General features: G+C 42.7%; 1 protein-coding gene across 1 annotated transcript in view; it reads right to left on the bottom strand.

Moving 5' to 3' along the window:
• Nucleotides 1-11073, bottom strand: part of ZRANB3 (zinc finger RANBP2-type containing 3) — a 64630-nt gene extending 53557 nt beyond the window's left edge. Inside the window, exon 1 of the mRNA XM_070957027.1 lies at nt 10919-11073. Coding sequence (XP_070813128.1) covers nt 10919-11073 — 155 coding nt within the window. The remainder of the gene's footprint in view (nt 1-10918) is intronic.
• Nucleotides 11074-12736: the final 1663 nt, after the last annotated feature.

Below are 12736 nucleotides of genomic sequence, written 5' to 3'. Positions count from 1 at the left end.
GGGCATTGCAGACTTGGAGGCACCTATTAGAAGGAAGCACAAAACCTTTCGAGGTCTGGACAGACCACAAGAATCTAGAGGCACTCCAAACCCCTCGAAAGCTATCCCCAAAACAGGTCAGATGGGCGCAATACTTCCGGCACTTCCGGTTCTCTCTTGTGTACAAACCAGCGGGTAAGATGTTTTTGGCTGATGCTTTGTCACGGATGCCTCAGTACAGGAGCAAAAGGGATGAGGTTTTGCAGGCTATGATTCCGCCTGTGAAGGCTCATACTCTAGGGACTCAACAAACCACTGACTGGCTGATGACCCTGCGGAAAGAACTGAAAACAGATAGGTGGGTACAAGACAACCACTCCTCGGTCACCCACCGCGACGGCCTAGCATGGTGGGGAGATAAGTTGTATATCCCCGTTTCATTAAGACAGCAAGTATTGATTCAATGTCATGATAACAAGACCGCGGGACATTTTGGGTTCTTGAAAACGTTACATCTAGCCAGGAAACAATTTTGGTGGCCCAAAATGAGGAAAGAGATAGACCAATATGTCCGCAGGTGCCATATATGTGCAACATCCAAACCACGTCCTGGGAAACCGTTAGGACTACTACAGACAGTGGCAGAGCCGTGCAGACCATGGGATGAAATCGCCATGGATTTCATCGTAGAACTCCCCGATAGTAGGGGGTATACAGTGATTTGGACGGTAGTCAATCTTTTCTCAAAACAGGCTCATTTCATCTCCTGTAAAGGCTTACCTTCTGCAAGACGGCTAGTTTGGATGTTCCTTCAGCATATCTACCAAATACATGGAGCGCCCAAACGAATCATCTCGGACAGAGGGGTGCAATTCACTGCCAAATTCTGGAGAAGTTTCCTTCATGACATCGGAACAACACAGGGCCTCAGTTCAGCATACCACCCCAGTACAAATGGGGCGGCCGAACGCGTGAATGCCATGGTAGAACGATACTTACGTTCCTACGTGTTATACCAACAGAGAGACTGGGTAGACTATCTACCGTTCACTGAGGCAGCATACAACAACTGGGTGCATCGAAGCACCGGATATACCCCATTCGTTATGGGACGAGACTTTCCAGCTATCCCCGACCTAGACCTCCCAGCTCCACAACCAATGACCCCCCAGGAGTGGTCGGCTAATATACGGAAGACATGGCCTCTAATAAAGAAAGCGCTAACTAGGGCAACCGAGGAATATAAAGTCCAGGCCGACAAAAAACAGGCTACCTGTCCCTCTTTCCAAATTGGAGACTTAGTGTATTTATCAACCAAATATATACGATTACGGTTACCAAGTAGAAAATTAGGCCCCAAATATATAGGTCCGTTCCCCATACTAAAAATCATTAACCCGGTAACCTTTATGTTAAAATTGCCCTCCATACTTGGAAAAATCCATCCCGTTTTTCATTCAAGTCTGTTAAAACCGGTAACCGTACCCCCTAGGCCATCCCAAACACCCCCAGGCCCAGTAGCAGGAGCACACTATGAAATCAAAGATATAATTGACGCTAAGATACGAAGAGGAGGCCGCTTGCACTATCTGGTTCGATGGAAAGGGTATCCTGATACAGAGGCCTCTTGGGTTCAACAAAATGATGTAAACGCCCCGCGGTTGGTACGAAAATTCCATAAGGAAAACCCCCACAAACCGCGACCAATGTACAAATGTTAATCACTGTTTGTTTTCTATTTCCCTTAGGCAGACACCTCGTAGGGGGAGCCGCCTGTCGAGCGTCAAGAAGCATTCGACACCACGAGCAAGAACGCTAAACCGTGGACGTCCTACCTGACAGGGGGGTGGGGTTGAGGCAGGCTGCACGGGGTGCTGGTGGTGGGATAGGCTGGCGAATAGGCATTATAGCGCACGGGTATTTACGGGGCTCGTGGGGGTGTGGAAGAGACACGGAGGACACGGAGACAGGCAGCATGCCTGAAGACAGCGTAGATGACATCATCAGTGTGCGCTCGAAGAGAGACGGCGGGAAATTGAAACTCCGCACAGCTGCTGCCTATAAGCAAAACCATATAAAAAGAAGCTGGGCGAAGGGTGTGGTAGCCGCGTCTTTGATTCGCATTAGCATTCCGACTTCCGCATGAGCTGATTGTCACGAATAAACCAAGTTACATCCAGCCGCTGAGCGTGTTACTTGTGTCTTTGTGAGCGCAGACCAAGAGAAGCTGAGAATAAATAAATTTTTAAAAATCTAAAAATGATACTAATTTTACTTCAAGTTGATTCTACCAACAAACTTAAAAATACATCAACCTCAATCTAGCTTAAATGTACAATGATTCTTGTTCTTTTAGAAATCCAATTAATAGCATGGAAAGCATTGTTAGGGCTACGCAAATATTTCAAAAAGGTTCTTCAGAATGGAAAGAAGTGCACACAAACCACCTCTTTCAAATGGTTAAAGCAGCTTCCTGTTTTCCCTGTTCACATGACAAATTTGAAGGTTCCCTTGTGTTCCAAAGCATCTCTTTCAAAGTATTTGCTCTGTCCTAGCAATTATTTTCCATCAAGTAATAAAGTATTAACTTTTCTTCATTAATTATAAGCTATCTAAGGTAGGAGGGATATAAACCTCCATTCATTCATTCATAAAATCCATGGCATGATGTTGGACCATTTATCATGGCATGATCTTGGACTATTTATCAGTCAATCTAACCCTTGCAATAGGATTTCCTAAAAGTAGGGCAGGGAACATAAGTAATGTAATTGCAGATTTATTTTTGGAGGGATATGGGAAGCTATTTAACAGAAGAGCACAACAGAATAACAGAGTTGGAAGGTACCTTAAAGGTCTTCCAGTCCAACCTCCTGTTCAAGCAGGAAACCCTATACTATTTCAGATAAATGGTTGTCCATTCTCTTTTTAAAAATCTCCAATGTTGGAGCACCCACAATTTCTGGAAGCAAGTTGTTCCACTGATTAATTGTTCTATCAGGAACTTTCTTCTAAGTTCTAGATTGGTTCTCCCCCTCATTAGTTTCCATCCATTGCTTCTTGTCCTGCCTTTAGGTGTTTTGGAGAATAGGTTGACCCTGTCTTCTTTGTGGCAGCCCCTGAAATATTGGAACACCGCTATCATGTCACTCCTAGTCTTTCTTTTTGTTAAACTAGACAATTCCTGCAACCATTCTTCATATGTTTTAGCCTTCAGTCTAAAACATTAAGTTTTACATTAAGGACATAACATGTCTAAAGACACTAAATGACCAAAGGATTCTCATGTTTTTTGTTGAATGTACAAAGCCTAGTTTCTCTGTAAACTGAAAAAAAGAGCCTTCTTTGGTAATTTATCATATTTATTTCTACCAAATCATTAAAAATAAACGGAGATACTCATTTGCTGGAACTCTGCTCAATTAAGGAGACACAGATGTGAAAATACATTTCTCAAATTCCAGCCCATTATTCTAGCTTCTGGACTACTCACATTCACTTTTAATAGTTTATTTGGAAAGGATAATTAAAGCAAATACATAGTCCCCAAGCTTATGAAAGCCAACTTGCAATGTAGGACAAGAAAACACACAGCTGCTGTTTTGCAAAATAAGAAATTATGTTGCACAAACCACATGCATGTGAAAAGGATTATTCAGGACTTGTGTTTCATGAAAACTGAACTGCCATCAACTGTGATTCACAATACAGTTTTCACAAATTAAGAGGGGACGTGCTCTTATCCTAAGAAATGGGTGATCCAGCCTTTAGAGAAGCATACATAAAACGATGGACCAAAAATGCCCATGAATTATAAGATGTCGTTTTTAAAAATGGAATTTTCTTTTGTTCAGCATAATTAATTGAAAGCATTTATATCCCAGCTTCCCATGCTTTCTGATATGAGGTCCCAACAACTGAGGACAGCTTAAGAGAGACATTAAATGTAAACACAAAGGAAAGAAAAATAAAGCAAAAGCAAATTTGATTTAATATCAATAGATCCCCTTCACCTGTTAATTAACAGTGCTTACACATTCTAACTACAGAACATTCTGTAACAGAGGAAGAGTTCTGTTTCCCTTCAATTTGGAGCTCCAGATTTTCCTAGGATTTTCGCCCACTCATGTGAATCAGTTTTATATAACACTCCAGCATATAATTTGCATCCCACATACAAGGCAGCACTTTAGCATTAACATCTTTTTCATACTGGAGTTATTTAAAGAATGTGAACCTGGTACATTTTAAAATGTTAAAGCAACCATTTCATTTATATGTCACCAATCACACGATGCAGTCCTAATTCTGAAACAAAATGACTTGCGTTGCAACAGTACCTTGCCAAAAATAGAGCCTCAAATGACACAAATATAGAATGTTCAAAATGAATTTGGTGCTAATGAGAACTATCAGTCTGACAGCAATACGGGGTACTTTTCTATTTTTACTATTGGTAATACTTGCAATCCATCTAATAACCAAAATCTTCTGGAGGACTGACAAAGTTTCTTAAAATATTAAACATCTCAAAGGGCATTAAAAAGTTCAGAAAATAAAAAACAAGAAAACATAATTAAAAATTCATAGCAAAGATATCAGTCTCATAAAATTCCTTGTTCCAATTACAGCATCCAGTTACAATCAAATGAACAAAATTATAGAAATGCTAGGAAGAAGAAAACCTTTGCCTTATATCAAAATATATTTTGGGATGAGCAAAAGGTATGATTTCCTGAAGAAAGTGTTACATAAACTAGGCCTTGCAGTAAAAAAACCCAAAAAAGTATTCCTTATATTTCCTTGCCTCACTTCATTGAAGGCACTTGGTGAGTCTCTGAAGATTAATTAAAAAAACCTTAACCGGTTGCATAAGAGAGACAGTATTCCTTAACATATTCTGGCTCTAGACCAGAGGTATTAAACTCAAGGTGCTTATATCTGGCCCATGGGGCCGGCCTGGAAACAGCAAAGATCCGGCCCGCAGTGCCAGTGAAAACGGGGCTCAGGGGGGCTGTGCATGCCCCCCTCCGTGCCCCGTTTTTGGCCAAGACGGCCTCCTGCAGTCCTCTGCCAGCAAAACCTCTCTGCAATCATCACCCAAATAAGTAGGAATCAACTCTAGGATTAACACCAGACAAACGAGTAGTAAACAATACCCTAATCAGGGAACTCAGACAATCAAGCAGTAGCCTATCAAAGCAATTACAAAGGACATGGTAAGCTCTGTTTAGTATATATGCAGTATATAAATAGTTATAGATGTTTATAAACAGATGTTTATATAGTATATAAACCCCATTCCCTTCTAGCACTGAGGTTGTTAACTAGCTGGGTAACGAAATGTATGGAGGAAAACAACCAAGATCATATTGCACCACGGGCACCACATTGTTATTTTGCTTTATCAGCTAGCTAAGCTGTCAGTTTGCTGAATTAAATGGTGAATTTGGAGGGAGGAGGGTCATTGTTGATTTATAAAGAAATGAATCAATGGTCTGGAGCAGGGGTGTCAAACTCAATTTTATTGAGGGCTGCATCAGGGTTGTGTTTGACCTCGGAGGGCCAGGCGGTGGGTATGGCCATGGTGGACGTGATACGGGACATTTTCAGCCGTGATGGCCTCCTGCAGCCCTCTGCCAGCAAAACTGGAGCTCCCCCAGCCCCATTTTCTCTCACAGAGGACTGCAGGAGGCCCTCATGGCTGAAAATGTCCCGTATCACGTCCACCACTTGGGCCAAGAGGGGGGGGGTCCCCCTCGTAGAGATGTGCCCACCAGGTTTCCGCGCATTCCATCAGCCAAGGGCCCAGGGCAGGGGTGGGGGGGTGGCGGTCGTTATAAAGGAAGGTCTTGATCCGAGGGAGGCCACTGTACCTCAGATAGCCGGATGTGAGTCTCTCCTGGTGAAGTGGGGCCATGGGATGCAGGTGGGCCTGCTGATCGCGTACCTGGCTCCCTGCCACGTGACAGCGGCCCTGCCCGAGCTTCTCAACGTTATTGCCGGGGTGGTGGTTGATACCCCCAGACTTTTGGTCATGGGGGATTTCAACCTGCCATCTACCGGTGGGGCATCTGGGATGGCTCGGGAGTTTATGGCTTCCATGACAGCCATGGACCTGACACAATTAATTCATGGCCCCACTCACGTGGGAGGACACACTCTGGACTTGGTTTTTATCTCTGGTCAGTGGCGGAGTGGTCTGGATATAGGGGATATAGTTATTGAACCCCTGTCATGGTCGGACCATTCTCTCCTGAGACTGGACCTTTTGACCGCTGCACCCCACTGCAGGGAGGCGGAACCGACCAGGTGGTTCCGCCCCAGGCGCCTGATGGATCCTGATAGGTTCCAGAGGGAGCTTGGGCCAGTTCCTGAAACTCTGGCTCACGACTCGGCTGAAGATCTGGTGGCTGCCTGGGATAGGACAGCCGCCGGTGCTCTGGACCGAGTCGTGCCTTTGCGGCCTCTGACCCGACGCCGAACCTGCCCGGCCCCTTGGTTCTCCGAGGGGCTGAGGGAGATGAAGCGCCGGAAAAGACGCCTAGAGAGTGGTTGGAGGGCTAGTCGCTCCGAATCCGACCGAACACTAGTTAGGTCTCATATTAAGACCTATCTAGTGGCGATAAAAGCGGCAAAGCGTAACCACTTTTCCGCTCTTATTGCATCGGCAGATAACCGCCCAGCCGCCTTGTTTAGGGTGACCCGCTCCCTCCTATATCAGGGAGCGCGGGAAGACCCCTTGCAAGGGCAGGCTGAGGATTTTGCACAGTATCTGCACGATAAAATCGCTCAGATTCGGGAAGGCTTGGACTCTGACTGGGTAGATCCCGGCGGGGTGACTGAGGCTGGTCTTGAGAATGTTACCTGGGATGAGTTCGACCCTGTGACTCCTGAGGACGTGGACAGGATCCTGGGGAGGTTAAACGCAACCACATGTTTATTGGACCCGTGCCCCTCCTGGCTGGTACTGGCCACCCGGGAGGTAACACGTGGCTGGCTCCAGAGGATTATACATGCTTCTCTGAGAGAGGGTTTCTTGCCTCCCGCCTTGAAAGAGGCGGTGGTGAGGCCCCTCCTCAAGAAGCCTTCTCTGGACCCGGCCGTTTTGGCAAACTATCGTCCGGTCTCCAACCTTCGCTTTGTTGCGAAGGTTGTGGAGAGTGTGGTTGCGCGACAGCTCCCACAGTTCCTGGATGAAACCGTCTATCTAGATCCGTGCCAGTCCGGCTTCAGGCCTGGGTACAGCACGGAGACGGCATTGGTCGCATTGGTGGATGATCTCTGGAGGGCTCGGGACAGGGGTTGTTCCTCTGTTCTGGTCCTGTTAGACCTCTCAGCGGCTTTTGATACCATCGACCATGGTATCATGCTGCACCGGCTGGAGGGACTGGGTGTGGGAGGCACCGTGTTGCGGTGGTTCTCCTCCTATCTCTCTGACCGGTCGCAGTCTGTGTTGGCAGGGGGGCAGAGGTCGACCTCGAGGCGCCTTGCTTGCGGGGTGCCGCAAGGGTCGGTCCTCTCGCCGCTCCTGTTCAACATTTATGTGAAGCCGCTGGGTGAGATCAACTGTGGTTTTGGGGTGCGATGCCATCTGTACGCTGATGACACTCAGCTGTACATTTCCACCCCAGACCACCCCAATGATGCCCTCGAAGTGATGTCCCAGTGTCTGGAGGCCGTGCGGGTCTGGATGGGGAGGAACAGGCTTCGGCTTAACCCTTCCAAGACCGAGTGGCTGTGGATGCCGGCGTCCCGGTATAGCCAGCTGGTGCCATCTCTGGATATTGGGGGCGAGTCACTGACCCCCACAGAGGGGGCTCGCAACTTGGGCGTCCTCCTGGACACACGGCTGTCTTTAGAAGAGCATATGACGGCCGTGGCCAGGGGGGCTTTTTATCAGGTTCGCCTGATACGCCAGTTGCGCCCCTTTCTGGATCGGGACTCCTTGTGCACAGTCAATCATGCCTTGGTTACGTCACGCCTGGACTACTGTAACGCTCTCTACATGGGGCTCCCCCTGAGGAGCACCCGGAGGCTCCAGCTGGTGCAGAATGCGGCCGCGCGGGTGATTATGGGAGCGACGTGGCGCTCCCACGTAACACCTCTCCTGCGCGAGCTGCATTGGCTCCCGGTGGTCTTCCGGGTGCGCTTTAAGGTGTTGGTTCTCATCTTTAAAGCGCTCCATGGCTTAGGGCCAGGGTATTTGCGAGACCGCCTGCTGCTACCGATAACCTCCCACCGGCCAATACGCTCTCACAGAGAGGGCCTCCTCGGGGTGCCGTCGGTCAGGCAATGTCGGCTGGTGGCCCCCAGGGGGCGAGCCTTCTCTGTGGGGGCACCCGCCCTGTGGAATGAGCTGCCTCCTGGAATACGATTGATCCCGGACCTCCGGACCTTCCGTAAAGCCCTGAAGACGTTTTTATTTCATCAAGCCGGCCTAGCCTAAATGGTTTTTTAATTGGGATTTTAAATTTTATGGATTTGGGGTTTTAAATTTGGGTAGCCAATGATTTAATTCTTTTAATTATCTTAACTTTTGCATTTGTATGTTTTTTAATTTTGGCTGTTCACCGCCCTGAGTCCCTTCTGGGAGAAGGGCGGTATACAAATTAAATTAATAAATAAATAAATAATGGCCAAAAATGGGGCACTGGGGGGCCATGCACAGCCCCCAAGCCCCGTTTTCATTGGCAGAGTGATGATTGCAGAGAAGGTGGTGTTCTGGCCTGTGTTTCCTTTTTAGCTTTTTTATTGTCTCTTTTAAATGATGTGTAAATGTTGTTTATGTGCTTGTTGATGGCTGATCTGTATGAGTACCAAGCTTCTAGGAATTCCCTAGTTTTTGCATTTAGCTTGGTCTAGGATAATCACAGTTGCCCAGTTGAAACTACGACTAAGTCTGTCCATGTATTGTCAAATTATGGAATTTACATGTCTTCTGATTACTAATTAGTGTGCATGGATGTGCTCTGCTAGACTTCTGCCTGTTTGTTCTAGATGTTGTACCTGATGCCTGTTTTTTTTTTTTCGATGGCTAATGGGTCTCTTTTTTTTAACGTAAGATATTTTGTAGTTTTCTCGTTGGTTTGTGTACTACTGTGATGCCATGTGGTGATAAGAGTCTACTGGTTGTTTCTGAAATGTTTTTGATGTATGGAAATATTATCTTTTTCATAGCTTATGTCAGTTGTGCTGTTGTGGGTTGAATGGTCAGATACTTTTTGATAAAGTTGAATTTGAAAAACCTGTAAACCAAATTCCTAACTTTTGGGGGATAAATTTTACTGACAAATTATCAGTGGAATATAATTCAGAAACTGAACAAATTAAAGAGTATGAACAACTGGTATAATATTTAAACAGGATGAATGATATGCAACAATGGGAATATTAATAGCAATAACACTCAGACTTACATACTACTTTACAGTACTTTGTTACAACTCTCTCTAAGCAGTTTACAGAGTCAGCATATTGCCCCTAACAATTTGGGTCCTTGTTTTACCCACCTTGGAAGGATGGAAGGTTGAGTCAACCTTCAGCCTGATGAGATTCAAACTGCCAAATTGCAGGCAACCAGCAGTCAGCAGAAGTAGCCTGCAGTACTGCACTCTAACCACTGCGCCACTGTGGCTCATTGTATTAATGGAAATATCAAATATTAAATTTAGTTTGAATATCAGACTTACAAGATATTTTACCATTGGAATATTACTCTAATACTGGCTGCTACAATAGACAATCAGTTTTCTAAAAATTACTGGAAATACAATAATCAGTTTAGATTATTTTTTTCCCTGGTGGAAATAATATTATGCTCAACAATTCTGAAAGATTATTTATGACAGAATTGAACAAATTTTAAAGATTTAATTTTCTTTCCGATCAGCTATTATTCTTATATTTCCATATAAATGTGCTAACAGCTAACAACTGCCAGGACACTTTATTTTTTACTGAAAATCACTTCTAAGCACTTCTATAGAAGAATATCACCTTAAGACACTGGAGTATGCATCAATATAAAAATAACTTTGTATTTAAAAAACAATTGTGAAACATAATTTAATTAATCTTAGAAATCATTCATAGGTTATAGTTCTACCTACAGCCATATGCTACATCTCCAAATTGGGTTTCTTTTACTGGTTTAATACTTAACATTTTGTTTAATTTACGAAATAAGGATTTAATTTTTGTTACCCAGAAATCTTTGTTAATTCTTCACTTTGATCAATGATTCATACTATACTGGCATTTGTTGTTAATTATTGCAGATTGAACTTTTTAAACTGACAGAAGTTACTTTAAAAAGCAACACTAATCTAACATTACTTTGCATTTTTATTCAGTTTTATACCATCTGCAAACATCTTTTCTTTTTCTCCTAGTTTTTTTAAAATCTCGATTGTATTCTAAGTATCTACAATAAAATAAAGACAAATATATAGAGAGTCAGTTTGATCTAGTGGTTAAGGGTCCTGGCTACAAAGTGGGGGATCATAAGATCAAATCCCATCTTATCCATGAAAGCCGCTGGGTGACCTTGGGCCAGTCATTCTCTATCAGCCCAACCCACCTCCTAGAGTTGTTGCTATGAGGAAAATAGGTTTGTTGGATACAATCGCCAACTTGGTTATTTGTAAAATTTTAAAAAAAAAGTTTTAAAAAAACAGTATAAAGTATGAAATAAAAAATAAAATACATGCCAAGTTTGATCAAGGACCAGTATTTACAGACCAGTGATTTGGAATGCAAACTCAAAAAGTAGAATTAAGTTTAGATTCAGCTTCAACAATTTGACATTAATAGTGTTCAATATTTCAAATCCAAAACTTTAGTAAACGTTTTGTACAAAAATTCCATTCAACATAATAGGCCAGAGCTGTATTTTAGAAACAACTTCAACACCACACATCTTTTAAGATAATTTCACCTGCCACTTCTTTCTAGTGCAAATGTAATTCCTTTCTTCTGAAAAGGAAGCAGTTTTTCCTTTAGCTTCTCAGGTAGATAAGAAAATTCTTCATCAGCATCAGAATTTGTACATGACATTCCAACTCTAGGACTCTCCTGGATAATAGCTGCCATCTTTATTCTAGTAAAAGTAAAAAGAAAGGGTTTTATTAAAAATTCAGCATTATTCTTCATTACTTTTCAGCGATGTTGAAGACCACATAGGCAATAGTATTATACACGAATCACAACAATCAAGCAAGGAATCTGGGAATAAAATTATAGGACAAGAAGCAAAGGATGGAAACTAATCACGGAGAGAAACAATCTAGAACGAAGGAGAAATTTCCTGACAATTAGAACAATCCATGAAATGACTTGCCTCCAGAAGTTCTGGGTGCTCCAGCACTGGAGGTTTTTAAGAAGAGATTGGACAAACCATTGATCTGAAATGAACAGGGGATTGGACTAGAAGACCTCCAAGGTACCTTCCAACTCTGTTCTTCTTAAATTAGTTACCCAGAAGTGTGTGTCTGTTTGCACGTGCGTGCATATATAGACATAAAATAAAATATCTTTCAAATGATATTGTAACCAGAGTGCCAGTAGGGACAGTGTATTTATTCAACAGTAAATTCACTGTTGATGAGAAGACAATAATAGAAAAGCTCACGTTGAACATCATAAAAAGTAATGTAGCTTGTAATTGTAAAAGATGAAAAGATGATACTAGCAATTAATTACAATCCATTAACAAACATGATATGACTGATATAAGCAAAAGAGCAGGTTCTCAAAATCCAAAAAGGTTATAATCTGTAAAGAAAAATAACACAAGGGGATGAAATATATTTTTTGATCATTTTTACCATGGTCATTAAGAGAATCACATGGTTAAGTGACTAATGTAGTTGCTAAGTGGCTTCCCCAATTATCTTAGCTTGTTGGAATCCATCTGAAAAGGTCGCAAATCGTAATAGCAAGACACTGCAATAGGAAGTGCGAGCCAGTCACCAAGTGCCCAAATTGCAATCACCCAACCGTGGGTCTGAAAGAGCAGTCATAACTTCAAGGATGGATTGTAAGTCCCGTTTTCCAAGGCTGTTGTAACTTTAAACTGTTGTTAAATGAATAGTTGTAACTTGAGGACTACCTGCATTTGATTTTTTTTTTTTTTTGATAGTGGTGTTAGCCCTAAGAATTCCCTCAATTCATAGAATCGGGTTGCCATGGTCTTGCTATCCGTGATGTAGTAGCACAAGTGGTTATTCCGATTACTTCTTCCTGCAACTCAAATTGGAATCTGCTAATCCTCAAGACTGCATCCTCAAGAATACCATATTCCCAGTATACTTAGGAGTAAGTCCCATTAAACAAGGCTCTTTGAAATAAAGCCAAAATATTCTTATGTGAAAGCCATCTGTTGAAGGTTTTTTTAATATGAATAAAGTCTTGTAAATCAAACAAATATGCCAATGTATCATAAACTAAAGATACATTTTATATTAACCAATACAATAATTTACATTTACCGGTAGGTCTGATAAGAAAAAAATGTTCCATATATTTATTTTCTCAAATTTCTATTTTGTTTTATTTTTCTCCAAATGTCTGGAAATTATACTTGTCTAATTACTCTTGATTTAATTTTTTCTGATATTCATAACTTAACTTTCAATGGCCTCTTGAAATTTCCAGGGACGCCATTGTATTGCCAGCTGTGTTCTGCGGAATAGAGTCCAACATTTGCTCTAAATGTTCTAGAGAGTTATAAATCAAATATGTTCTCATTATTGCT

The sequence above is a fragment of the Pituophis catenifer genome, unplaced genomic scaffold (assembly GCF_029215685.1).
Source record: "Pituophis catenifer annectens isolate HBS135680 unplaced genomic scaffold, rPitCat1.0.hap2 SCAF_1, whole genome shotgun sequence".
Lineage (NCBI taxonomy): Eukaryota > Metazoa > Chordata > Lepidosauria > Squamata > Colubridae > Pituophis > Pituophis catenifer.
Note: the sequence above shows the minus strand (reverse complement) of the source record. Positions and strands in the feature narration are given on the sequence as shown.